Source organism: Pithys albifrons, chromosome 3 (genome assembly GCF_047495875.1).
Source record: "Pithys albifrons albifrons isolate INPA30051 chromosome 3, PitAlb_v1, whole genome shotgun sequence".
NCBI classification, from domain to species: Eukaryota; Metazoa; Chordata; class Aves; order Passeriformes; family Thamnophilidae; genus Pithys; species Pithys albifrons.
In genome coordinates, this window is record NC_092460.1 from 15512791 (window position 1) to 15540780 (window position 27990).

Sequence of the window (27990 nt, forward strand, 5' to 3'; positions counted from 1 at the left end):
AGTGTTCACAACCATGAGATGTGCTGGATTTTCCCTTACAAGCGTGTGTTTTGAACACAGCAGAACATGTAGAAGAGAACTGCAGCACTGACATTGTGTCTTGGAAGTTTAGTAAGAGTGACTGGGTCTGATCAGAAGTACAGTGTGTTTGTGGGGTGTTCTGAGCTTTGTTTGAGGCATGTCCTGACAGTCAGTACATAACAGTGCTTGCTGTCATAGTCAGAACTCTCCTAGTTTGCAACAAATTAGGTTTAGAGTTGTTCCAAAGTGAGGGAAGAGCCAGAAAATGTTCTTTCCTCTCTTTGGAAGAACATTAGTGTGTGAATAATGCTCATCCAAGAAAGTTGAGAGTAGAGGGATAACAGTTTTGTACCTCTTCAGAGCACATCCCACTGTAAGATTGGTCTGTATTGAAAAGCTCTGACTTGATGACATCTTATAAATGTGTCTGCCACCATTTATTTAGGCAATTTATAGATTGATCAGTAGAATATGGCAGGAGTGTCCCTGGCAGTACATGGTGCTTGTTTTACGCCTCAGGTGAGAAACACCTTTGATCATAGAATACACTGAGTTGGAAAGGGCCCTCACAGATCATCAAGTCCAACTCCTGTCCCTGCACAGACACCTCAGCAGTTCCACCATGTCCCTGAGAGTATCAGCCATGTGCTTCTTGAGCTCTGCCAGCCTTGGGGCTGTGCCCACTGCCCTGGGAAGCCTGTTCAGTGCCCACCACCCTCTGAGGGAAGAGCCTTTTCTTGAGATCCAAACTAAACCTCCTCTGACACAGCTCCAGCTGTTCCCTCAGCTCCTGTCACAGAGAGCAGAGCTCAGTGCCTGCCCCTCTGCTTCCTCTTGTGAGGATGGAGAAGACTGAGAGGTCTCCCCTCAGTCTCCTCAAGGCTGAACAGCCCAAGTGGCCTTGGCTGCTCCTCATATGGTTCCTCTCCAGACTCTTCATTGTCTTGTAGCCCCCCTTTGGGGACTCTGTGGTTGATGTAGTTTAGGAGTTCATGCCTGTGATTCCTCTCGGAAGCATCACCAGAAAACAGCTGTTAGGAGGGAAACATGAAAATGGCAAACCAAACCAAACCAATCTACCCAATTAATAGTTTCTACCACAAAGCAGTAAAAGAACAAATTATTTAGGTAAGGAAAGCTACAGGGAAGGGAAGAGAAGGGATGGGCCAAGTGGACAAGCTACTGCCAGCAGATGCTTTGAAAGGAGAGGAATTGTCTTGGGCTGCATTTGCATAGTATGTAAACATTGAGTGGAAAGCCTTAAGAAGGGCTTTTGCTAGGGATAAAAACACAAAGAAAGTAATAGTTATAATGAGGAAAAGCACAGAGAGTGGTTCAGGCATATTTAAATCTATACAGTAATGCTTTGATGTGCAAACAGTTGTTATTATTTAGCTCTTCATATTAAGCATCAGTGATCTGCTGCAGTGAAAGCAGCATAATTTTTACATTTCTTACATCCCAGAGAATGCTGGGGAAGAAGAGTGTAATGAGGCTGAGCTCTAGTTTACAGAAGAAACCAGAAAACAGACAAACACATTGCTACAAATTTAGAGTGATGTTTTTATATCTACTGAAAAGATTTTATTTCCTCTTAGGATATAGTACTTTAGGGTAAAAAAAAAACAAAAACCAAACAAGCAAAGCTTCTGCTCACTGCATTCTAAATGAAAGGGACAAATTCACTTGTGAAATGGTTTTGAGGTTGATAAATTTCTTACCCAAACAACTCGTTCTGGAGGCTGGAAGGCTTTCAGTGTCACTGCCTGGAACTTGTGCTGGATTACAAAGCTCCCTGAACCTGCTGCTGGCAGGAGTTATTTCCCAGTTAGGTCAGGGAAGAATTGGTGGAAGTTGCAGTGTTTTCCAAGAGCTGACGTCCCAGCATGTTCCACTTGTGAGTTAGCAATCACCAGGTTGGAGCAGCAGCTGAAATACAGTTTGAGGTGGTTCCTAGCTGTGAATACAAATATTTTGCTGTGTTTGGTGGTTTGTGCTGTCAGAAAAGGAGAGGCTGATAAAGGAGGGCAGGTGGGAGCTCTGGACAGCAACAATAGCAATGCTACCCTTAGAGGGGTAAGACTGGAGGTAAAAACAAGGAAAAAGTTACTTAATTTTTAGTCTGACAGAAATACAAAAAGTAATACTTATAAGTACATAGAACTTAATGGCTTGGGTCAAAAGGGATTAAAGTTTATTTGTCTGTCCCAGAAAGTCCCATATTTTTACATACAGAAGCTATTAGTCTAGAACCAAAATCTTTGTTACTGAACTTTAACACCTGTTTGGTTGCTATGTGGAGGTTAGAGGAAAATAATGTGAGAATTGATCCAGTGGGGAAGTAGAGCCCCATTATGAGATATAACCTTAGGGTGGATGATTGTGTAATGATCCTGTTGATAGGAACATCAGAAAGGAAGGAATGGAAGTGGTGATGTAAAGATAGTGAGCCTCCGTGAGGAAGGTGTCAATAAACACCAAACCAAGACAGGTGAACTGATATAGGGAAAAGAAATTGGAGAGTCTTTGATTTCTTAACAGTCCTGTTGAAGAGCACAAGGGCAAATTCTTTCAATATGGAGGAAAGATTAAATGTGTGGCAATAACAGAAAGTCTGTGCCACATATTCTGTGGTGAAAGGGAGTCTGAAAGCCAGTATGGAAAGGAGAAACTAAGGAACTTGCACAAATAGGGATGGAAAGGGACGAACTTGTAGAAAAAAATACAATTAGCAAAAGACTTCAAGGACAAAAAAGGAATAATTCTGTAATGCTTTACCAGGAAAAAAAATTTACAAAATCAAGAAATAACAGATTAAAGGGACATTAAGCCATGAGCAGATGTTTCCAAGATAGCCAGAGTATTTAATGGCTGTTTTGCCTCAATCCCCCTAAGAAGGTCAACTCCAATCCGATGACAAATGCGAAAAGTTGTGGGACAAACAAACTACTTGTAGCACTGAGAGGCCAACGGGGCGATAAGTAAAAGTCAACATGGATTTGTCAAGCACAAATAACATCAGAGCCAACTAATTTTGTTCTGGGATGTGGGAATGCACGTCCTGCCTCAACAGAAGAGAATATTAAACTGGATATGGTAAAGAGGGACATACAGGGCATATGAAACTACTCTAAAGGAGCTGGAAAACTATTAGAAAAAGTGATCCAGAGTGGGGTTTGTGCTGGGAGGATGCAATAAAAAAGATATATTTAAATTTCTTGACGTTTTTTCAGCATGACTTTGATGAGTAGAAATAAATCGAGTAAAGCAATGAGGTTTAGCTTCCTATACAAACAGTGGCTCATTTTCACCAGGAAATGCATGGAATTATGCATAACTTCAAAAATTATGCACTCAAAAGCACAATAGCAGGTTTTTTTGTGAAAAAGTCCTCTAAGTATCACAGAATGGGCTGGTTTGGACATATCCCACTAGCCCAGGTTGCTCCAAGCTCCATCCAACTTGGCCTTGCACACTTCAGGGACGGGCCAGCCACAGCCTCTCTGGGCACCCTGTGCCAGGGCCTGCCCACTCTTAGAATTTCTTCCTAATACCCAGTCTAAACCGACTCTCTCTCATTTTGAAGCCGTTCCTCCTTGTCCTGTCACTCCAGACCCTTGTAAATGGTCCCTCTCCATCTTCTTCTGGGCTCCTTTCAGGTGCTGAAGGGCTGCAATTGGGTTACCCCAAAGTATTCTCTTCTCCAGGCTAAACAGTCCCAATTCTCTCAGCTTTTTGAGTATGGAAAAGGATAAATTAATTTCAGTCTTATTTTTTCTTTATAAAGTTTATGTTTAAACATGTGAATGTTTTTTATTCTGTTTGCATCTTAAACCAGTTACCCTATTTTACACCACAGAGATTTAAAAGTTTCTTGTCATCTAGAAATATCCTTAATTATGGAGAGTGAATAAAACAAAAGAGAAATTCTGATGTGATTGAATTTGAAAATCTGGGGCCTAATGGGTAATTATTTATAGAAAATGATACTGTGTGTATTTCTGCTTTAACTCCTCCACCTGCCTACTCCTACTCACTGTGCCTTTCCCATGCCCATTATCATGAAGACCTCCTTGTGACTGGAGATGTTGGAAGATCTGGTGTTGATAGGATTGACAGGAGAAGTCCATGTGGGTGTTTCTCAATCAGAACATATTCAAACCTTTTGTTGAGAGACCAAATGTTCTCTGTGGTGTCTGCAGAAAGGATATGTTTGCTGATGGCCCCCCCCTCATTATTACCTGGTGTTAGCAGAAGATCTTACCTTTCAGCTGATCTGTTCAGTCCAAGTTACCACTCCCTGTGAGTTTCTATTTGTTTGCCTGCTGCTTTCCCCATAGTGTCTGTTCCTGTTGTCATTTTATCTCAGGGTGACATTGGATGGAGCACAAGGGTGGTCCCTTCTGCTGCCTGGACAGTCGGGCAGATGTATCAGTTGAGCTGGGGGAGGTCAGAACTACCCTGGGTGTGCAGGGGCAGAATTAGGGGAGGGAAAGCTCACCTGGGCTTGCCTGTTGCATTTTTAGTGGCTGGAGTGTTTCAATATGGTTTTGTTTGACAGTTTTGTATTGTCGAGGGAGCTTTGAGGGAATTGATGTGAGTTAGAGGTGGGGGAAGGAGTTAAGCAGAGAAATAAATGTGACTGCAAATGCAGAAACACATATTCCTTCTGTTTAAGTACTTCCCAACTGGACTCTTAAGACTCTTAATGCATGTGAAATTCCTGGGGACCACAGATGATGGTCAGGTTTAAAGGGCATGTACAAATCTATGTGCTGATGACCCATTTCTTGCAGAGTTCTGTGAGATGAGGGGAAAGATGCTGCACAGTGATTGACCTTGAAAGCTGTGACTAGTTCTTGTCAGTGCAGATTCCCACACTTTTCCTGGAGGGATCTCATTTCCATAACACCTCACTGAGTGCACTCATATTTTATCCACTGAGTTTTTTCATATTTCTTTTTTTTTGTTTTTAATTCTGTTTCTCCAGGACATAATCAAATTGTTATCTAAGCTTTTCACCTTCCAACTGTTTTTTGGGGGGGGGGTTACTTCTCTCATACATTTCCTTTCACTTCCTTTTGCAGGCCTTCATTAATAATTTACTGATAAGTTAAATGTATTTTCTTTTCTTCAGATCTTTATCCTTTCTCTTTGCTGTCAGTATAAGAGATACATCCAAATGGAATCAGTACCATTTCTTCCTCTGGTTATAATTTAAACCAATTTTATTTCAAAAATAAGATGCTTATTTTTTAAAAGGGAAGAGAAAGAAAAAAAGAGTAATGGAATTAAAACCATTCATGACAGTAAATTTGTGGGAGTGTGAAGCACTGCAATGAAGGAAGTCTAGGAAAGGCACAGTGACAGTGTAGTAATAATTTTGTTGGTTATTAGCCTGGACTGATTAACATTTCACACCTTTTTTTAAATCTATACTTAGTTGTGCCTTTGGGCTGTATCTGAATGACATTGTGCTGTGTAACTGCACAATGAGCTGTTGGAATATTTGTTTTACTGTTTGAGCTAAATGGAGACATGACTAGAGGTGGTGGCCGAGACCTTCATGGCTAGGGCAGAGGAGGATTCGATACCCAGAGCTGTTTGCTGGTAAAATATGTAAAATACCTGTCCTTATGTAAAATACCTGTCCAAAATTTTGTCTTGGAATACCATGTGCTACCAGAAAGTGCCTCCTGTTTTCACACTACGGGTTGTTGACCTGTTATGTACCATAAGCCTAAATCATTTTCACTTGAGGGCAGGGAAAGGGCCAGCAAATGCTCATACAAGGAACAGTCAGAAGTATAGAGGGGGGAAAGGAATTAAAAAATACATATTTTTATAAGCCAAATATCTATCTCAGCCTCTGCCTCCTTAAAACAATAAAATAAGCCCAAAGATATATTAACATAAATGGTGTGGGGTCTGTGTTATGTAGTAGACTAGACTGAATTATTATAATGATCCCATCTGCTCTTAAAATTAATCTGTTAGATGGAAGTCTTTCCTACTGTATTCTGTCAGCTGGTGGTTTCCCAGCAGCATCCTGATGGAAGCTGATCTTGACTGGAGATGGCAATTAGGGGAAGATATATTGACAGAATATTTTCCCCTCAAAGATTCAACATGAGAATTCCAGATTTCCCATTGTTCTTCTCTGTCTGGGACAATAAGACACAGGGCACAGAAACGTCTGCTCTGCACCAAGACTTCATCCTTTGTGGTTAATGTGTAACTGCTTGGAGCTTTTCTAATGCAATTCAACATTTATTGGGTTTAGGTGCATTTTGGAGGAGGTCCTTGGTCCTTCAAAAAGCAAAATCTTCTGAAGTTCATGAAGCAGCTTCGTTGCCTCATTCTTTTCTCATGCTGCTTTGATCCTGTAGCTCAGAGTATGTGGAGGTATTAGCAAAGTTAACATCTAGCCCTTTATAAAGCCGCTCATTGTGTTTCCTTGAGGTGCCTTTTCACATTCTTTTCCTTCCCACTGAAGGATAAAATGTTAATCCCTTTTTTCCCAGCAGATGGCTAGGTAAAAACATGTGCAGAAATGTGAGAAAACTGGGCCTCTCAGTGATATCAGAATGCTAGAGGTGCAGAAGCGTCTTCTACCCAGCTGCCTGGCACTGCAGTACAGGGCTAGGGTTTAGTCAGTTGGAAACATCTATTTCTGTGTTAAAATGGAAAAGCCTGGTCAAAGTGGGAAAAAACACGAGCTTGCTCTTTAATGCAGTTGCTAATAGTTGGTATGGAAAGATGTTTTTGTGGAAATGTACTCAATTTGTGGGTGGATGTTGGGGAGAATGTGAGCAGTACAGTCTGTCCCAAATCTTCTGCCTTAAGAATTTAGCACCATTGACAAAGCAGTTCTCAGGAGAGAAACATGATTTGGAAACATAATTATGGAGTGAAAAAACGCTCTTGTTCTACATCATGGTGGTTGGATTCAGCCACTCTGAAGTCATCCAACATGAAATCACCTGCCCCTGTTGTTCAAGGCTGAGTCAAAACCTGTCCATGGCAGTGTTCTCTGTCAGTGCTGTTCTGCAGAGGGGTGTGGGGATAACTGGCAGAGCCAATGGAGGTCGTGATTTCCAGTTCGTAACTCGTCTCTGCATTTTGAGATACTTTCCAACCAAATTCTCTGATAAAAATTAGCAGACAAATATGTGAAAAGCTCTAGTTAAAGATGTAGAAATATTGGAGAACATCATCATTATCAATTTAAATGTCTCCTTGGCCTTTGAAACAGATTAACTTCCAGGGCATGAGCAAGCTTGCTTTGGTTTGAGCAGTGGGTAATTGTGTTAGAAAAGGAAGAGTTTCCTGAGGATGCTGCTCACTTGTACAGCCAAGTCCTATGGAAGTCACAACTCTGCTTGGGGGGAGGCTGTGAAAAAACAATGTTTGTGACAGTGTTTAGATGGAGTAGAAGGAAATGCACTGCTTTGAAACACTGGATTTAGAAACTATGAATTTGTAGGGGGTTTTGATTTTCACTCTTTCTGTCATAGGAGTTTTCTCTGACACAGTACTCCCAATTCAGACATGAACACAAATCTGTGCCAAGTTGCTGAAGGTTACCTGGACAAATGTAACAGAAGTCCTTCATCTCTGTTTCTGTGTGAGGATGGCCATTAGCTCCATGGCTCTCATCATCCTGTAGCCATGTTTCCTTTGCTTTGAAGCTGTCACAGGGGTGTGTATCAGCTGCTGAAACACGTTAGCAGGGGCAGTGGAGCTGAAATGACATTGCATTTGCACATCATCTCGAATCATTTTCTTGTGACGCTTCCCAATGCAGACAATTACCATCACATTTCAAACACTGAGTAACCTCTGCAAGTGTGATGGCAAATCTCCACAAATCCTGGCTGAGGAGGGGGTTGAGTCCTCTCGAAGCTCTGACGTGCAGGATCAGGGTCCTTAATGGGACAAGACTGTACAGAGCAACCCTCCCTGCCCCAGAGCAGGGCTGGGAACTTGTACATTCTGGTCAGCAGATGCTGCTTGGGCAGAGGGAGGTTCAGCAGCTGAAAATGGAGAGAGAAGGGCAGGTGAAGAATTAACAGGAGTATCAGCATTACTGATGTCAGAAGAGGGGCAGACAGGGTCACTGGAGAGATGAGTGTGGTTGAAGGTGAATAGCTGAAAAAGAAATAGTTAGTTAATGTGGAAAGATCCCCATTAAAAACTGTGTCAAACAATGTGATTACATTCTCTCCCATGGTATGGGACTGGCCTGCAGATCCTTTTTTCAGTATTGCTTCTGTCTCAGGCAGTGGCTCTGGGAGTGCCATGACAATGTGTGGGTATTTATCCCCAGTTAATTGCTTTAAAATATTATTATGTTCCACAGTTGCTATGTAAGGAAGCAGAAAATTATATTTTACTTTTATTGTGCAATTATGTGCTAAATTTTCCTTTTGTTATGTTTTTAATAGCATAGCTATTTTAAAATAGAAAAGTTATCTTGTTCACTGTCAGTATAATGGTTTGTCTGCTGGGAAAAAATAACTTTGTATCACTCAGAATTATTTCTTTAATATTCAGAGAATTTTCCTAGGGATTAGCTTTACCAACTAATGAGTTTTTTCTTCTGCTTAGTCATGAAAAAAAAACTTCTCATTTTTACCTCTTCTACCAATCTGGTCTTTTGGGATAACTAATCCTCTGTGAGTTCCTCCTATACTCGGTGTCCTCTTAGTATTTCAAGGAAAGTATTTTTCTGAGTTTTGGGCAATAGATAATTCATAGCAAAAGTAACAACAGTAACATCAGATTTTCATCCTGCTGAAGATGAACTGCCCCAAGAACTTAGCAAACATTAAGGAATATTGTTATCACAACAGTGGCATGTTCTTGTCACTGAACATGGAAAATACTTGGGTCTCTGAAATCTGCTGCACACCCAGAGCTGGGGACAGAGAGTCTTTCTGAGAGAATATGTAACTTCTGGAAAATACAAATTTGATAATCACTGGAGACATAAAGCCTATTTTATAGGGGGGTTTGGTGTGTGTATTTTTAGAAAAGGGTGCAGGAGGAGTAATGTGTGTTCATTTTTTCTACCTGCTACTTCAGCTACTTCCATTCCTTGGATACCTCTCTGAAACTGCTTCTGCTTGGTTTCCTGTTTATCCCCTCCCCTCTTAATAGTACATGTAAAAGAAGTGATTACTATCTGGATGTAAGAGGTGTAAGTGGTGTTATTAGACATGTAACTTCTTTCCTATAAAATTACTGTTTTTCCTATTTCCTAGAAATTGCTAACATGAAGCTATTATAAACAAGGAGCCTTTACAAAAATCCATCTTGCCTTGTATCTCTCATCACCATCACCCTCCTCCCCCCCAAAGATTTTTTTTTTCAGGTTGAGGGATCAAATATGGCCTATCAATAGGCAGGGATACAGAATTTTCTACAGAATTTTCTAGGAGTATTTTTTTTTTTTTAGTTATTAAGAGGAAGAAATCAGTTAGTTGCAGGCAGTCAAACTGCTTCTTCTTCCCTTTCCCTGCTCAGAAAAATGACCAACACATAGAGATTGAAGAGATTTTGCGGTCTGGACTGCAGGGGGCAAATGCACATTGTTGAAGCTTTTTTGTGACCTCCACAGCTCAGAGAAAGCAGTGAGGGGTAATTTTCTGTCTGTAGAGGCACAGTGTAAGGAATACAACTCATTATACCCTTTCCCTGGCAAAATTCCCTGTCAAACCCTGGTTCTGTGTCTCTGACAGAAATTGTCTTGTGCAAAGCCAATGACAGGGATATGTGGGTTGTGGAGCTGGAATTAACTGTGACAGCTGCTGTATTAGCCCTCAGAACCATCAGATTGTCCCAGGTTAGAGATGCTGATAAAACACGTAACTCCACAAAATACCTGCAATCCGACATTAAAGTCTTCCCTACAAAGCCTTCCTCACCTGCCACCTGGCAGGGTCAGTCTGCCCTGCCCTTCATTAGTTAAAATCACCATCCCTGGCAGGTGCTGGGGAATCTCAACAGATGAAATAGAGACTTTTCTAGCTAATTGAGAGGATTCTGTTCAGGAACACAAATATGTCCCTTTTGTGTTGGGAATAACTGAAAACCCTAATGACAGTTTCAAGTGTTCAAGTGGGGCAGAGTCATGAGAGCCCAAGGAGAGTGTAATTGGTGCTTGGCTGCCTTTCTCCTGCAAGTTTCAATAATGCTCAACATTGTGGTGGTTTTCCCTTAAATGTGGTGGAGGGAAATGACAGGTAGTTATTTTCACTATTTTCTGTTTCCATGGCAATGCAGTGTTTGCAGTCCCAGTCTCAGTAATCCTCCCCCGGGGCTCCCAGCCAGCCTGCTAATTTAATAATTCATGAGCATTAAGCCTGAATTTGCTGGGAAGCAAACTGTGTTGCTTGGAGCCCTTTTCTCAGGGCCAGATTCATTTCCCTCACAGATTTTGTGTTCCTTTCTCTAAGATGTCTTTATAAAATACACTCCATAAACCAAAGCAGTGTGCTGTGTGTGAAACTGAGGTTATTGCAGGTCTGCTGGGGGAGGCAGCTCGGGGAGAACTCCCCTCCCTCCCCCAGGAAAGAAAAGTGGGGGGAAAACAAACACACTCCGTGAGCATTTGCCTGAAAAGAAGATTTTTCAGCAGTTCCTGAGTCAGTGCTGAGACACTGTGCAAACTGCAGGGTCAGCAGGGGTGACCCCTCTGTCCTGGGACTGCTGGGGGTGATGGTGCCCAGGGCAGCTGTGCCATGGGAGCCACAACACACTTGGGTTTGCTTTGGGAGTGGGGAGGGAGTTGTTCCTGGACACAGAGTTGTTCTGTGCCTGTGGTCTGTGCTCTGGCTTTCTCTCACACTCACACTGAGATCAAGGATGGTCCGTGGAGCTCTGGGAGGTTTTGTTATTGGGTCAGTCTTACAATAGTGAGTCTCACATATTTTCCTAGAGGATGAGTGAAAATTAGCAACTCTAGAAGGTAATCATGATAAACCTGAAAAGCTTTTTACAGAGGCTATTCCTACTGCTTAAATTATCTTTCAAGAATAAAATCCACCCAGTATTTATGACAATGGGAAGTGACTGAAACGTCGATATACACACATCCTTTCTTCATGAATGTGAGACCATGCTCATGAAATAGAAGTTCAAAAGGCCTGATGTGAAGCTTCTGTCCTTCTTAGAAAGTCTCTGCAGGTGTTCTCAAAAGCACCAGGCAGCAATGCTGTCCTGGAGCTACCATTTCCATTAGTGAGCTTAGTAATGTTCTTGCAGTTGACAAACAGGAGAGAGATTTTGGCAAATGGAATGAAAATGAGGTTCTATTTTTTTCCCCTGCCTCTTGGGTAAGGTTGTACAAGCAAACACAGGAAGCCTCACATCCTTGTTGTTGCCTGTGTTGCAGGATGCAGCACAAACCCAAAGCAAGGGCAGCACAGCCAGGTTTTCTCTCTGGCTCCACACAGGCTCTTGGAGAACAGTCATTGCTTTCTGGAAAACTGGCTACTGCTGCTGTCCTGGGTCAGGGTACTTCCTCTCTGCTCCAGGAACAGCTTCCCAAGTTAATCCATGCAAATAATAGCTTGGCCAAACTGGAAGATTTAGAGGCTGTAGTTCAGTTTTCTCTCCCCCTCCTGCCCCCACCAAACCCCAGGAGACTCTTCCATGGTGTTTCCCTCCTAACTTAGGAATATTTTGAAACAAGCTCCCTTTTGCAGCTTTATGAAAATACTTTGATCATATGCCAGTAATTCCTAAGGTAATTGCATTCCCCTGGTCAGGGCACTGTCCTGGTAGAGCCCGTGCAGAGGGGCAGGAAGAACGTGGTATGTCATGGCACTGGTAGGGGGAACTGCCCGAAATGTGGGCACAGCAAGACAGGGATGTTTTGAAGGCAAGTGTTGGTGAGGTCTCTATTGCCATAGAGGGTGATGAGCTCATCCCAAGCTCCATCCTGAGTGACCTGGGCTTGCAGTTTGTTGAGTTTACCATTGAGGTTTACCTGGAACAAAAAATGGTGCTTTTACAGGAACATCTTAAAGTGTTTGTAATACTCACATGCCAACTCAGATTTTATTCTAAAATTATTGTCACGCATATCAGCATTCATGAAGAGGCTAGAGATTTTTTTTTTTTGGTGGGGTGAGGAGAGGAGAAATTTAATAATATCATGCTTATCACCATTTCTTAACTGGTAGGACTGAAAGGAGGTGAACTGTGCTGGCTATGCAGGTCTTTGTAGCTTGTTCCTGCCACCTTCTGTGACAGCATTTTCAGATCTTTATTTTGTATGCAGGTAGTGGTTTTTACCTGGGACATGCTGAAAGAAGATCAAAGTCTAAAATGCAAGTTGTTATATTTTCTTCTCTGCCACCATATGACCCTTTTCCCTGTGCACTTCTACATGTGTCATGGGACCAATATGTATTTTAAAATGACTTTTATTCTTGGAAGGAATTGGCCAAATGCTGGGTTCTGAAAACCCAGTTAAATACAGCTTTTCAGAAAGGACTGAGGTGTTTGTAATAATATTGGGTATTTTCAATGTTCCCCCAGTTTTTTCTGGAAATAAGAAGCACTGAGAAAAAGATGAAAAATGAGGGAACGTATTTGTACCTTTTCCCTTTCATTGACATCTTGGAATAGAGAGGGTGAAGGAGGCATTTATTTCTGGGAGAAATGGCTGCTGAACCATTATTTAAGGCAAGGGGAAGCTACAAGATACGAGGTTTCTGCTTAAGGAGATTGAAGCCCTAATGTGCTTCCGTCCCTGCTTCAGAAAACCAATTTTCTCTACTCTGTTAGAGAATTAATTTTTTAATCCGTGTTCTTTATCAACAGTTTCCAATTCAAACAGAAAATTGATCTGCAGCCTCTCTCCAGACTACCACAGCTTTGGCATTATCCAGCTATTAATGCTCTACCTGCATTCATAAATTGATGCTCAGTCAGGATTTTTGCCTTTCAACACCCACAGTGACTGAACCTGCCCAGAAGTTAATCAAGGGCTCCTCAGCCCATCCCAGGCTCTGCCAGGCCTGGCCTTTAGTTGTCATCTTTGCATGTTATGCAAAACCCCTCAACAACAAAAGCTCCCCGTGGGCACAGTGCCCCTCCTGCTCACCCAGCAGTCAGTTTTGTCCCTGCTTGCCCCCTCCTTCATGCTGAAAATGTAATGGCCCAGACCATTGATGGCTTCCTTCCTTTTTGCAGAGACAGATGCCAGTTCAGGATGGTGCTGCTTTTCAGTCAGCTCGAGGCAGCCAAGAAGTGAGACACTGCACTCCTTTCATTTTTCCTTCTTTTCAAGGCAATGAACAAGAAGCTGTTTGACTTGGCGTGTCAGAGCAATGGTTCTTATATTTGAGTAGCTTTAGCAATTACTAATCATGAGAGTGATTGTAAACCCGGAGTTATTGCTGCACAAGAGGTGGTTTCACTCTGCTGTGAGTTAGCACAGGAGGGGATGGTGCAATTAGAGTAATTGGGGGTTGCTTATAGCACAGACAAGCAAAGGAATAATAAATAAGCTTTTGTTTAAGATGCTGCTGCTACTGTGGCACCTCTTAGTCTGAACTCAGCCAGGTAAAATGTTCTTTTCTCTCTTTTGGTGCATTTATCTCTGATTTTATGCAAGAGAACTGATTTCAGTGTATTTTCAGAGTGGCTGAAAATTAATATTTAGAGGGTTGTTGGCTTTTTAGGGGGTTTGGAGTTTGTTTTTATAATAGTAGTAATTTAGTCTACATTCTGTGCATGTTCTTGTCCTTGTGCAGAAGATAAACTTGAGGAAAAGGCATACTGAAAACTGAACTCTTTCAAAGGGCATAGCTCCCAAAATAAGAATTAAATTACTGAATTCCCGTTAAGTTTCTTCCCCCTAAATGTGTGTATTTTTGTCTAAAACCAGAGCTGTAGTGATAGATGAAGACAGTGGATCTTCAGGTCATTGAAAACAGGGTTATTCTTCCAGATTTGCTTTGACATAGAAATGAGTTTGCAGTTGTAACCCAGGAAGCAGCTGACTAACCAGTTCATAATATGGGTCACCAGTGGAAAAAGGTTCCACTTCCAGGGATACAAACACGATCAGCACCAGTGAGAGAAGTTTCTGTAAACTTTTCTTAATCAGTGGTACCCAAGATCAGAGATAAGAAACAAAACTACAAGTTTAGAAGAAATGACCTGCAAGGAAAGGTGGGAGAACTGGAGGGAGCTTGGACGGATTCCTCGTTGTGCTCCCCAGGTGGCAAATGCTGTGCTGAGCTCAAAGCCCCCTGGAGTATTTGGTCATAAAAGCTCAAGAGGACTCAAGGAAGGACTGGAAATTAAAGGAAGGAATTTGGAGGTCATTACTGAAGTAGTGCTGGAATAACAGAAGAGTTGATCAACAGACAGGAGGGAAAGATGGTGACCTGCTTCTTTTCTTGAAAAGCAGTGGAATGTGGGGACTGGAACCAGATTTTCTCTATGGTGCTAACAAGAAAAAGATGAATTGCAAACTTTTATTCTTGGAAGGAATTGGCCAAATGCTGGGTTCTGAAAACCCAGTTAAATACAGCTTTTCAGAAAGGACTGAGGTGTTTGTAATAGTATTTCCACTTATTAGTGGAATAAAACCTTGCAAGAGGATATCAAGTGAGTCTCCAGAATCTCTCTCTTTGAATGTTTTGAAAGCAGACTAAGCAATACATCTTTTGGTAATGAATGAAATATGTATATATATATATAGACTTGCACTCCCTTCTCTGCCATTGTCTGAGGGACAGCCTGCACAGGATTTTGTGGCATACAGTACTGTATTCAGCTTCTGTATGAAAATGAAATGCTCATTATGCTGAAATAATTACAAGAAAAACCTCTGTTAAAAGTTCAAAAATATATCATATTGGCAATTTAAAATATAATATGTCATACTGTTATTGAATTGTCTATTAGGTAGACAGAGATAAGTACAAAGACAACTATGCAGAAGAAATTGTTGTTGTAATGTAACTGTAGTGGAGGGTACTGAGGTTGAAATATTGTCCTGCTCTCCACTTAATACAGCACAAAATTCTTACTGAAAGGTTTGAATTTCCCATGTCATTAAAGCATTTGCTAAAACATTCTTAACTTACTAATTGACTTCTCAATGTAGTTGTAGGTAAAGAATCTCCTGTTTCTGGTGGATTTGTTGGTGGCATTTATTCAATTTCTGAGGTTATATGAATTTGCATCAAATTAATTAAAATTATAATTGAGTGAGGTTGTGGGAAACGTGGAGATTGGAGTAATAGTGAGAAACAGGGAGAGTGAAGCAGCCTGAGAGGATGATCTGGGTTGTTGAGCATGATAAACTCACACAAATAACCATGCAAAGGTGTGTAGTGAGATGTGCGAGTTGTGTTTCCAGGATTAAGAACCATTCCAAAAGAAGTAACAGTTCTGAGAATACATCAGTATTTATAATGGGTGGCATGAGCTCCCAGCTGTGCTGGGAGGGCTGAAATGGGATGTCTGAGACGTTACAGTTGGATGAGCAGGGACTTGGCTTTGTGTGTGTGGAGTGCACAGATGTGTGTGTTGGTATTTATGGGGTGGGTGGTGCCAGTACCAGACTGTTACAATTCTACATTTTTAGAGCTGCTCATGAAATGCTGTTGGAAAATTGCACCATTGGTGAGTTCTATAAAACAATTCCAGCACTTTTTCTTGAAAATTTTAAGTGTTAAATCGCTTACTTGTTTGGGGGCTGTCACTGCTACCCCTACCCTGTAAGAAATGAGCTTTTCTGAAGAGCTCTTTAATATCAGGAAGAAAGAGCAACACCAAAGGAGGTAGTGTATACACTGGATTTTCATTGGTTTTAGGCCAGCAGTGGATAATATGCTGGAAATTGTGTCAAATAAAGGTTGCTGGAGTTGATACAGCCATACTGGATAGAGCTAAAAGGGTCTGTGTTGAAATGGAACTAGAACTGGAAGATTTGATAATGTGCCCTCGTTTTATTTCTGTGAAAATCTCGAAAAATTCTGGTCAGTATTTCGTGTGCTCTTTCACACTTGTGAAAAAATTACTCATCAAACTTGTTTTTACACATCAATCCTCTGTCTTAAGAAATAATATGAATGTCCATGTCTGACCATCCATGGTAAGGATTGTTCATTTTGCAGTCTGGTTATAAATGCTGGTTTTATTCATAGAAGGGCTGATTAATTTGATTGATAAGAGTTATATCAGTTGAATCTTAATGTGCTTGAATTAGGGTATTGCTTCTCTAAATACTGTATGTTAGAGGAGATTGCTTAATTGGTATTCTTGTTACTTTTAGTTTTGAGTGGATTTTAATGAACTCAGTTTTACCCAAGGCCCTCAGCAAGTTTGCCTTAGCCTTTGCCTGGAGGAGCTGTAATGTGTTCGGATTCTGTGCTTCTTATGTTCACATTATTTTAGTGTTATTGCATCATGAATATGCATCAACACAATGTTTTCACATGCAGAGTACTTACCATTGAAAATCTGTGCTATTCCATGTGGATTTAGGTCGAGCAGTGAGTACTGTTTTGTATACCTTGCAATTATAAAAACCACTGCATCTTTTTTTTTAATAAAAGTTACCTGTAGTGATACCTACCTGTGTTTTTCTGTTGAAGCTCACAAGTTTTTTCATGTTGTTTGTTTTCCAGTGAGAGGTTTATGGTGAGGTTAAACAAGAATGGAGGCCCCAGGAACCCAGAGAAGATCGATCGAATGTGTGCCCTGTTCACAGTACGTGTCTCTTCCCTTCCTTCTGCCCCCACAGGAGTGTGATTGGAGATCACCCACCCTGAGGGGGAAGGAAACAATCCTTCCTTTCCCATATATTGAGCAGAAAGGAAGCTATTTCTAAGTTTTTTTATGACTAAATGTTAACATAGAAAATGAATGTAGGTCTAAATTATTTTTATGGCTAAGTAAGTAATCTGAAGTACTTCCTTTAAAGTGCATTTTTTTCCTGCTTATAGTGTGACATGTTTAATATTTTCATTGCATATTCCATGCTCTTAGATAGCAGGGCACAGGAAAAGGCTGTGATGGCCTGAACAAAAAACAAGGCATTTTTCTCAGAGCCAGGCAAAGAACTACAACAGCACACAGAGAAACCCAGGAAGTTCTCCAGGCAGACTTTGGTCACAGCCCACTGGAGTGTCTGTGTAGCAGCCCCAGGTGGGTGGTGCAGGAACCTCCCAGGTCAGGATCACAAGCTGTGATGGGACAGAGAGACCAGGATGAGCTGCAGAAACAGCAGCCAAGTGGAGCTGCAGGGAGTTGGTTGGAGTAAAGGGAACATTGTGGCATCCAGAGGTCCCAGAGCAGGGCTGTTCAAACAGCTGCCCCATCCTGAGGCACAGCAGATACCACCAACCTTCTGTGCCAGGAAGACAGGAGAAGTAACACCCATCTGGCTCCTACCAGGTGATTCCTCATTTGGGAATGAAACAGCCAACTAAGATGCATTTCCTTTTGGTTCTTCAGACTCACCCCTCACTGAACTGCCTTCTTGGTTTATAGTTTTGGTTATACTGAAGTGGAGTCATAGAATCACAGAATGGTTTGGCTTGGAAGGGACCTTAAAGATAATCCCGTTCCAATTCCCTGCCGTGGAAAGGGACATCTTCCACTGTCTCATGTTGCTCAAAGCTCCATCCAGCGTGGCCTTGAGCACCTTCAGGGATGGGGCAGCCACAACTTCCCTGGGCAACCTGTGCCAGGGCCTCAACCTCAGAGTGAAGAATTTTTTCCTGATATCTCATCTAGCCCTTCTCTCTGTCAGTGTGAAGCCCTTACCCCTTGTCCTGTCCACACATGCCCTTGTCAGAAGTCCCTTCTGCACTGGTCCTCAGTTAGGTTTAAAATCCCCTCAGAATTCCCTCTAAATTATATGTCAGACCATGGTTTTATCTGCCACTTTTTCTCAGAGTATGAAAATCTAGAGACATGTAAACTTAACAAGCCATCACAGAGTAACTGTAAGGAATGTCAGATCCCAGGTGTGATAAACACCTTCCATCGTGTCTCACCTTCAGCTCGTGCACATGCTGGAAGCTCTGTCAGAAGGGTTTTTCACTTTCTTTAGTGAAGGAAAAGTATGGCAGAGAGCTTTGGGATAAGCTTTGGTTCTGGCTGGACACTGGAACAGGTTCCCAGTGCTGTTCCATTCTTTAAGCAGACAGTGGAATTTCTCCTCTTAAGGAACCGAGTATCTCCATCCAGGTGTAAGGATGCTCAATTTTGCCTCCATCTGAATAGATGTGGTCAGTCCAAAAATAGCACTGACATGGATGCTGACATCAGGGGCAGTGCAGGTTTTGGTACCATCAGTGAAGTGCTGCCTGGTGATTAATGTCAGCAGGAGTAGCAGTGTCTTCGTGTTTCCACAGGCACAGATCACTCCATGGCTGATAACTCAAACCCAAAGGTTCTTCTCTGCTAAGGGCAGGTGGCCAGGGAGAAGCTGCACCTCTGGTGTCTGGTCATGCCAAGGGAGGAGTGGAGGAATAAGGGTTGCTCTGAGGAATGTTCCTCAAGGCAGGACAGACTGCTTTGTATTGGGTTTGGCCCTTTTAGGCATCTGAGGTTCATCATTCTGGAAAATATTTCCCCTGTCAAACTTGCCAATCTACACCCATGTCACACGACTTTGGGTCAGCTTTATGGCACAGCTGTCCTGCTTCATTCACTCTGTGGTGAAGAGTTTGAAGCAGTTTTGGTCTGGTGTCCTTCAAACCAGCCCTTACACCCTTTAAAAACAATGATGTACTGCAGCCAGGGATGTAACACAGTTCCAGGAGGGACCTGCTGTGTGTTATGGAGAAGAGTCTGGCAGAGGCCAGGGCAGAGTTGCAGACAGAGCCATTCTGCAGTTCCTCTCCAGGTAACCCTCCTGTGTCACTGCACAAAACCATCAAAGCTGTTGGAGTATCAGCTCTCCAAGGGGCTCAGACTCCATCCCTCTGTCTGGTGCAGGTACTTGGACCCTCTCACTCTGTTAGAACATACACTCTACATAACAGGAATCATAATTGGAAAAATTATCCATGCAAAAACTGGCACTCTTCTGGTACAGTATTTTTTAAAATGTATTCAAAGAGCTTTCCAAAGTGTGCAGTAAAAGAGCAGCAAGTAATTGCTTTTTGTGAAAAACCATTTTATCTTCAATGGTTCTATCTTATCATAATTTCTTAATTATGAAATGCTTCTGTGATAAGATAATTCTATGATTTTCAGGTTTGTTCCCAGGCTTGTGTTCATCTTGGCTTTAAATCTATTTATTTATTTCCCTGCCCTCCCTCACCACACTGCAGTATCTTTCAAAAATTCTCTCATCTTTCCCAGAGGCAAGAATCTCATATCTTAGACAATTCAAGGAATCCCTGTCTTTTCCTGCTCTGTTACTTGCAGGACTTCAGCTGTCTCCTTGTGTAAGATCTCAGAACTACTCAGGTTTTGGTTTTACATCTGCTGTCATCTCATAGCAAAGGTGAGAAGCTGCTTGCTCTGAAGATCAAAGCTCACTCAGCCTATGCAGCTTTAGAAGCATTCCTGGGTTTGGATTAAAACATAACCACACAGTAGAAGCTTGTTACTTTTGTTCTCATTCTCTGTGGCAGCTGAATTCAATAGCTAATTAGTAGCAGAGTGGTATCCTTGATTCCAGGGGTTTGGGGGTGGCTGTGATGGTGGTTGGGTTTTTTAACAAACAGCCAGACCTGTCTAGAAACCAGCCTTGTAAAAAACTAACCATTGTTGTAGAGAAATTCTTTTCTATATCCAGTACTGGGGGGAAAATTTAGGGGTGATTCTCTAGAAAGCAATTCAATCAGAATTATTATGTAACTATTTTAGTTATGAACCAGAATAATTTAAGAAGCTCAGAGGGATGTGGAAATACCCACCTGGTACATACAGTCCTAAAAACACCTTTCTGTCTTTATTTATAGTGCACACAAGTAAACAGTGGATATAGTTTGTCCTCTTCTTGTCCAAAGTCATGTGCATGGATTCTCTGCAGAGGAATTAACTGAAAACTTCAGGGATTGGGCTTTGATTGTTTGGTCCATGTCATAATGAGAATTCCTTGCCTTGTAAAAAGCCTCTGCTGTGCAAACTGAAACATGAGGCCATCTGGGCCCACAGTTTTTGTCTTTTGACTGTGACACAGGGTATTTTTTGTGAAATGGAAAAGCAACTAAAGTGTGAACCCCTCAATATGTTCATGCCCTGCCATTTTCTGATGTTTTGACAGCTGCCCTTTAAAAAAATAGTTCTTTAAATTGCTGTTAATTAGAACTGGTAATTTGATAGTATAATAAAATCCCCCCTTGTCAAAGCACAGATATTTTCAAGAACCTATTGCTCTCTAGAGCATTAAGCACTACCTCCAAGGTTTTTTTCTCTTTGAAATGTCTTGTGAGGAGCTACTGAGATTAAAACTATGTCAAATCCCTTCTTAGTGTGAAACTTCATGTATCCAAGACATGCAAGATAAAGGCTACCATATGCTGCTGCACTGGTATGTTGGGTGATGGGGGAAGCCTAGAAAGTGTGTTCCCTTATTGGTGCAGCAGCAGAACAAAACTTGCAGGGAAAATGCTAAAGCTGATTTTTATAGCTTAATTTTTTGGCTCAGGAGAGGCACGATCTGCTCTTTAGCAGGATCCCAAGCAGTGTATTTGCAGCTCCCTGCATCTGCTGCCCTGGGAAATGCAGCACTGCTTTTAGATGGAGTGAGGAGATACAGCCATGAATTTGTGGCTTGCCTGCTGTAATTTAGCAACATAGCACATGGGAAAGGGATTGAAACCTCTCCTTGGAATAAATTCCCTTTGTGCCCAGTTCTCAGTCAGTGTGCCCAGATTTTACTGTGCTACCTGTCCCTGTAATCTGGAGTTGCATTGCCATTTTCATCTCAGTTGTTGAGACTTGATTTCTCAGGTCACATGGGAAAGAAATTTGCTGTGTGACGTAAACTTCACATTTTAGCTTTCAGCAAAATGCAATTTTTCATTTGGAATTGGTTCAGACTAGGCATGACATACCTTAGATGTCCACAGTTTAAATTTCCTCCCCGCCTTTATATTAAAATTCCTTTATTTTCTTTTACAGTGGCTTTAAAACTCTTAGTTGAGATGTTTTTAAAGCAAAACCACAAGACTTTATCTGAATCTGAGGTTGTTCCAGTTAATTTTTGCATAAATAATACCTGACATTGAGATGGCAGCACTTAATAGAGTGGAGAAAGAGGCAGCCCCTGTTGCTGTAGAGCACGAGGAGCCTTTTTTATCAGTCTAAAACACTGATGAATATTCTCACAGTACATGGTGTCTGTTTAAAATCTTCCTGTCTGGGAGGTTTGGTAGCATTAGGAACACTTGTTGACCAATGCTAATGTTTTTAGAAAGAAATGTTTCTTAGATCTTTCTTGTAATGAAAAAAAAGGCAAAGAAATATCTCAGAAGTTGATATTTGTTTATTAAGTTACCAGTGAAAACTGCAACATGCCAAGGAAATTGCAATTAAGACATCTAACAACATGTAAATGCAAAATGCTGTGGTGATGGATTATTGAAAAGTGTTATGTGTATTGTTAATTTATTTCTTTATTATGAAATGTTTCTCAAGGTCAGTAATACTTCCTTGTCTTCATTAACTCCAGCTTTACTTTTGCTCTTCTGTAGGTTCCCCTTTTCCTGTTTTTTGGGGGGTTTTTTGGGTTGTTTTTTTTTAAGCTGTTTTTTCAAAATTTTGAGCTGTTTTTCTGTAGCATGGAATTTCACAGTTCTCATCCATGGGTGTAGTTGCAGACACTCATGCTGGAAGTGCAGTGTGTTCCTTTTAATGTCTCTGGTTTTTCCACCCTTCCAGGATCTCAGCAGCAAGGACATGAAGAGGGATTTGTACATAGTTGCCCATGTAATCCGAATAGGTACGGTATGATTTAGACTGAAATAGGTGTCATTAGCAATGCTTTGGGAGTATTTTTAAATGCATGTTTTAATTAGCTGGCTTTATAATAATGATTTAATCACATGGAAAACTCAGTCATAGCCTGATTAGCATTCAGACCGTATGGAGCTGTGTTAAAAGGTTACTGATGGCTGTTTAACACTGATGGGTTTTTCTTAGTCTGAAAGAAAATACTTGATTAAACACCACATTTAGGGCAGAGGGACAAACTAAATAAAGTTTTTTTGTTTAGTGTTTAACAATTTCCAGTGAAGTCTTTTTGCTGGTGATTACAGCTCATTGACAGGGCAGGACAGCAGCATGTCTGACCATCCACAGCTGGTAAATCAAGGGCTGTTGGACAGATACCTGTCAAGGTTTGCTTCCTGCTCCAGGAGTCTCTGGTGCCTCCAGGAACACACACTCAAGTGCAGGGAGATGCCTAAACTTGGGGTTAGGGAGAATGGGTTTCCTTCATTAGTCTTTGGCCAGGTTAGGCTTCATTTATTCTTTTTGACACTTACAGTAGCAGAATGGGAAGTGTTTATGATTGAAATTCAGTTTAAAATGTGTCTTATACAGTAGAGTGCAGTGCCCATAGTTCTTACCCCAGCAGTGTGTTTAAGATAAAGTGAATGGAATTGCTGGAATCTCTTGTAGATGGAAGGTGTTGGATAGAAAAAAGTTCAAGTTAAAAAGGATATAATTAGTTAGTAACAGGTATAAGTGGATCTCAGTTATTAATGTCTGTACTTCCCCCGAGAAATCAGCAATTACATATTTTATCTAGGTTAAGTATAACTTGTTTTAAATATTAGAACTGAAGTGTTAACAACATATAGTGGGAATAGCAGACAGTTCCTTCGGGTGTGTTACTGTGAGGTGGGTGGTGCAGTGTCAGTGAAGTGTTTCAGGTTTTCAGGTACCTGAGGAATGGCCAGAGAGTGCCTGCAGTGAAAGGGTTCTTGACTCTTCCCAACCCACACCCCCTGCCAACCACAGACAGTTTTCTGAGGTGCAGCAGGTCTAAACAGCTTAGTGAAACCACGCTTTTTGTTGTCCTGTGACTGACAATGTGCCTTGGCAGCCACAAGTGACTCTGTTATCACTGGAGATGATTAATGAAGCTTGTGCAAAGATATGCTGTATTAACCTTGATGTGAGAGGAGCTGGACAAATTACTGTGTGTAATTACAAGCTTACTGAGATTATCACAGTGATTTTTCTGGCCTTGGCATTTTTTATTCTGTTTAAAAACTGCCTGAATAACAGGAAGTCAGTATCTCAGAATTCTCCTTCCTGCGCTTCAAGACAGACATGATATATGACTAATATATAATAAATTATACACAATGTATAAAGTGAAAATTTGTGTAAATACTGAGCTGTAATGGAAGGACCACAGTGAATCTCTGTGTGGGTCAGATTGGTGAGTACAAGCTGCATTCTTGGCTCATTCCAGAGATGATTTGTAGTCAGCCCATCTGAATGCAAATACGTGTCATGGAGCTGCAAATCAAAGATGGCCAGACATGACTCTGCTCACTCTGCCCTTGGCTCTCTGTTTAGCTAAATAAGGTGATGGGCCTTAATTAAAGCAGCCCAGGGCGTCAAGTGGGTTCAAATGGATCTCTGGGTTTGAGACTGTTCAGGAGTGAAAAGTTGTGGTGGATTGGCCCTGGCAGGACTCCAGGTGCCCTCCAGGCTGCTCTATCCCTCCCTGCAGCAGGACAGGGGTGGGGGTTGAATTAGATGGAGGAACTCATGGGTGAAGGTCAGGGCAGTTTAATAAACCAAAAGCAAAGACCACGTGGTGAAGCCAAGGGGAACAAAAGATTCATTCCCTGATTCTCATCAGCAGCCAATGTCTTCCCAGGAAGCAGAGCTTCAGCACATGTGGAGGCTGCTCCAGAAGGAAAAGCTGGGAGTAACAAATGCCCCCCTCTCCTCCTCTGTTCTCTTTGCCTTTATTGCTGAGCAGATGTCATGTGGTTTTGAACATCCCTTTGGTCAGTTTGGGTCAGCTGTCCTGGCTGTATCCCCTCCCAGTATCTGGCCCATCCCCAGCCTCCCGGTGAGGGGGGGATATTGCAGAGGCAACTTTGGTGCTGTGGCAGCACTGCCCAGCATCTCTGGTGTGTTACCAACACCTTTTTGGGTACCAACACACAGCCCAGCATCTCTGGTGTGTTATCAACACCTTTCTGGGTGGGGAAAACCAGCTGCATCTCCACCAGACCCAGTGCAGAAGTGTCAGGCTGCAGGCTGGAGCTGAATCCCGCTATAGGTGCGTCCTCAGAGGGGTGATGGAACCCAACACACAGCGTGGCTGCAGGTCAGCCCCTGATGCTCCCAATTTCTCTGCATTCCAGGGCGTATGTTGCTGAATGACTCCAAGAAGGGGCCCCCTCACCTGCACTATCGCCGCCCCTATGGCTGTGCCGTGCTGAGCATCATGGATGTGCTCCAGTCAATCTCAGAAATAAAGGAAGAGAAGGATTTTGTTCTCAAAGTTTACACGTGAGTAACTCCTCAAAGGAAGTTTTTTGCTTGTTTCTTATTCCAGCAGCTCGTAGAAAATAATGAACATTATCTAGAGATATTTCAGTACGTGAAATGCTTCAGAAATTATTGCATATTGCTGCTTTTCTGCTAATGTGATTTATTTAAAATCTGCTAAGCTTGAGCTCAAAGAAATACACTGTATTTCATCTTATGAGGGGAACAGTGACTGTGCCTCATCTCCTATTCCTTGCCAGTCATGGTGACCAACAAAAGGAAGTAGAAAACAACTGAAGTCAACAGCGTGTGACCTAAAAACTCAAAACAAATTGACATTTTTGGAGCAAGAATCTGTCTTTAGTTATTTGGGATTTTGAACTTTGAACTAACAAAATCTTATTATGAAATGTGGTCTCACAGTTGTAATAAAGAGACCACAGACAAACTGTCTGGAGACAGCAGGGAATATTTAAAGCTCTTGTCAGTGAGAATAAATACTGGCAAGATCTGCTTTGCAGATGGGCTGAGATACAGCTGACACTGCTCTGTGGTCTGTGACCACAGTAAAAAGATAATTTGGCAGGTTATAGAACTTGGTTATTCTTTGAGAAGTGCATTCAGCAGCAGCAAAACTGACCTTCAAGGGAAACTGTAAATGAAAAAACATCTTTTACTGCTCACTGAAAGTTTCTTGGATGTCTCTTCATCCATTAGAAATCTCTAAAGTCCAAACAGAAGTCTCTCAGAGTCAGCTCCTCCATTCTTCCTTTGCCAACAGTTATGAAAACTGTAGCAAAACTCTCAAATTATAGGGAAAAAAAGGTCATCTTCTCTCTGTTGGTAGAATCTGGAGAATTGTGGCCTTTTGTGACCATTCAGTTCCAGCTTATCTCAGACTGGTGGGTTTTGGTTATATAGTTCATGTTAATGTTGTCCTTGTAGATATGGTGTTAATGCATTGCAACTGCAGCATCTTGAATGTTTACAGAAATGGAACATTCTGATTATCGTATTTCTGTTTCAATGACCTTTTAGTGCACCTTTAGCTGCTGATTCACTGGAAAATAGAGGAGGAAAAACTTGTTAAAATACTGGACAAATAAAGTCACACGGCCACTTAGAGCTGGTACAATGATAAAATTTCGGCATACAGAGCTTCCCTTTTCTCCCTCTTGGGCTGAAGTGTTTTGTTGCAATGGAAGCCCTTGACACACCCAGAGTACCAGCAGTGCCCCAATGCCTGAGCAGGTTTTGCCAGCTGTGGTTCTTCACATCTGCTCCCCCAGCCCTTGTTCTACATCCCTCACACAGCCCCTGCTGCCTTCCCAGAGGGGAGGGAGAGCCCATAGCAGAATTCAGCTCTCTAATCAGGTGCTTGTAATTTTTTATCACTATTATCACTCTCTTGGGTTGTTTTAAGTCTTGTACATCATCCTTGTACATTACTCCTGTTTGGAGTGTTCTCTGTAAACCTCCAGCAGAAACATTCGGAAGGGAATGTGGGTTTATCTGAAGGGCACCAGCTCACCCCTCTGCAGCTTTGATAGCTGTTGGTCTTTCATGGCAGAGTTTTCACAGGTTTATCTCTTGCATCTCTTCTTGGCAGATTCCTTTTCTTGCTTTGTAGGCTACAATTGAAATGACAGGTTTTTGTCCTTTGTAAGTTTAAAATTGAATGTGAATGCTTAAACAGCACTGAACTGATTTTCTTACCTGCTGCTCTCATTTTGATTACTGCGAAAATGCCTCAGGCCAACTCAAAAACATCATAAAGATGAAATAAGGAGAGAGGTGTGTTTGTATTTTTTGAGGAGCAGTAAAAAGCATTCCTTTTGTGCATATCTGGCTAAAGCCACCAGCAGCATCCAGCCAGGAAAGCCTTTTCACAGGGACAAGCTGGAAAAAATTGGTGACACTGAAAACCCAACAAAGGCTGAAACAAATACATGGTCTTTCAGTGAGACTTGTGCTGGATCCACAAGAGAGAATGCTTATGGGAGGGAGGGAAAAAAATCAATTTACTTCACAAGTCTTCCTCAGCTTGCCTTATTATTGTTAAAGATGTATGTCTGAAAAAATACTTTTCTCACAATTGAGATTTTCCTCTTTGTTAATCCCACAGTCATGTTAAAATCTCCCTAAGAGGATATAGTACCACAGCTGTAGTTATAAGCTCATTATGTAAAAGCATAAAGGTTTACTTTTATAATTCTTTTTAATATACATGTAAAATACTTAAAAAGAGAGATGGAAATTAAATTCTCAGTGTATTTTTTAAATCACTCAATTTAATTTTTTAAATTTATCTTTAATGACAGTTTTTGCTCATTTAACGTTACTTTTTTGCTAATCTTACCATTCTCCTAAAAACTTCATGTATTTCTCTTTCATATTATCTTTTTTCAGTTTTACTGTTTTCTTTCTATCCTTTTTTATCTCCTTCTCCAGCACTAGCTCTTAAAATTCTTTCCCCTTAATGCCTGAATGCCTTTCCCTTTTGATACCCCATAGTTGCTGTTTGCCCAGCTGGACAAGAGGGTGCATCCCGTTGCTGTGCCCAGCTGGGGGATGGCAAACATTCCACGTGGTGAATCTGCTGTAGAACCAGCCAACCTCAAAAGGTGATGGATGGCTGAGGAGAAAATTCTTATTTAAAGGAGGAATATATTCTGTTGTAAGTTTGGTATTTGGACAAGTGAAATAATGAACACAATGAAACACATTCCAAGCGAGTGTTTTCAGGCCAGCTTGGGAGTTCAGTCAAACCTGGCAGAATATCCTTCCTCTTTGTGCTCAGGAAATGCAAAGTGCACCTCACACTGGTACTTGGTCCAACACTGACCTTAAGGAATCTTTGCAGTTCTTTGGTTTTGGGATAACGTTCCAGGTTGTTTTTAAGGCATAAGTCATTGGAGGCTGAAATCTATTTTAACTTTCACTCCAGAGGCTGGTACAGCAACTAATCATTATCAGAGGTTAGACATTTTTTGTAATCTTGTCTGTGAAGAAGGTATTTGTCCTACAGGATATCCCTCTACTGTTAGGAGACTTGTTATTTGCAGTAGGATAAATGACCTTTTAATGTCTTGGCTATGTGAAGATAATTATTATTTTGTCTTGATAAGTAAGCTGAATTAGCACAGAACACCACAATTACTGGCAGGGAATTTGTACTGTCCATTAATGCCTTAGCTCTGTTGTGTTTTGGTTTTGAGAGGTTGGTTTGGGGCGTGAAATGTAGTGAATTTGCCATCCTGTGAAGTTCTGGAAGGTCCCTTCAGTGCTGCCCTGTCCTGAGTGACTGTGGAGAGCTGATCTCTCCTCCCAGAAGGGATGTGGTAGTTACAGGAGGTGGGGAGTAGAGCAAGTGAAATGTTTAATGACACAGAGACATTTCTTTGTGAGAAATGAAGAATGTGGGAAGCTCCAGCTTGGAGAGGGGTGGGAAGAGATACAACCTCAGGCAGTGTGAGCAGGTCCAGAGGGAATTAGGCAAGTTTATGAACA

The 27990-nt window shown here is 41.6% G+C and overlaps 1 protein-coding gene across 11 annotated transcripts in view; it reads left to right on the top strand.

Moving 5' to 3' along the window:
• The window catches only part of DOCK3 (dedicator of cytokinesis 3), a 181368-nt gene that overhangs the window by 69819 nt on the left and 83559 nt on the right, over positions 1-27990 (top strand). For all 11 annotated transcript variants that reach the window (XM_071550587.1, XM_071550594.1, XM_071550588.1 and 8 more), the window contains exons 10-12: positions 16683-16764; positions 21901-21961; positions 24354-24501. In XM_071550587.1, coding sequence (XP_071406688.1) covers positions 16683-16764; positions 21901-21961; positions 24354-24501 — 291 coding nt within the window. The remainder of the gene's footprint in view (positions 1-16682; positions 16765-21900; positions 21962-24353; positions 24502-27990) is intronic.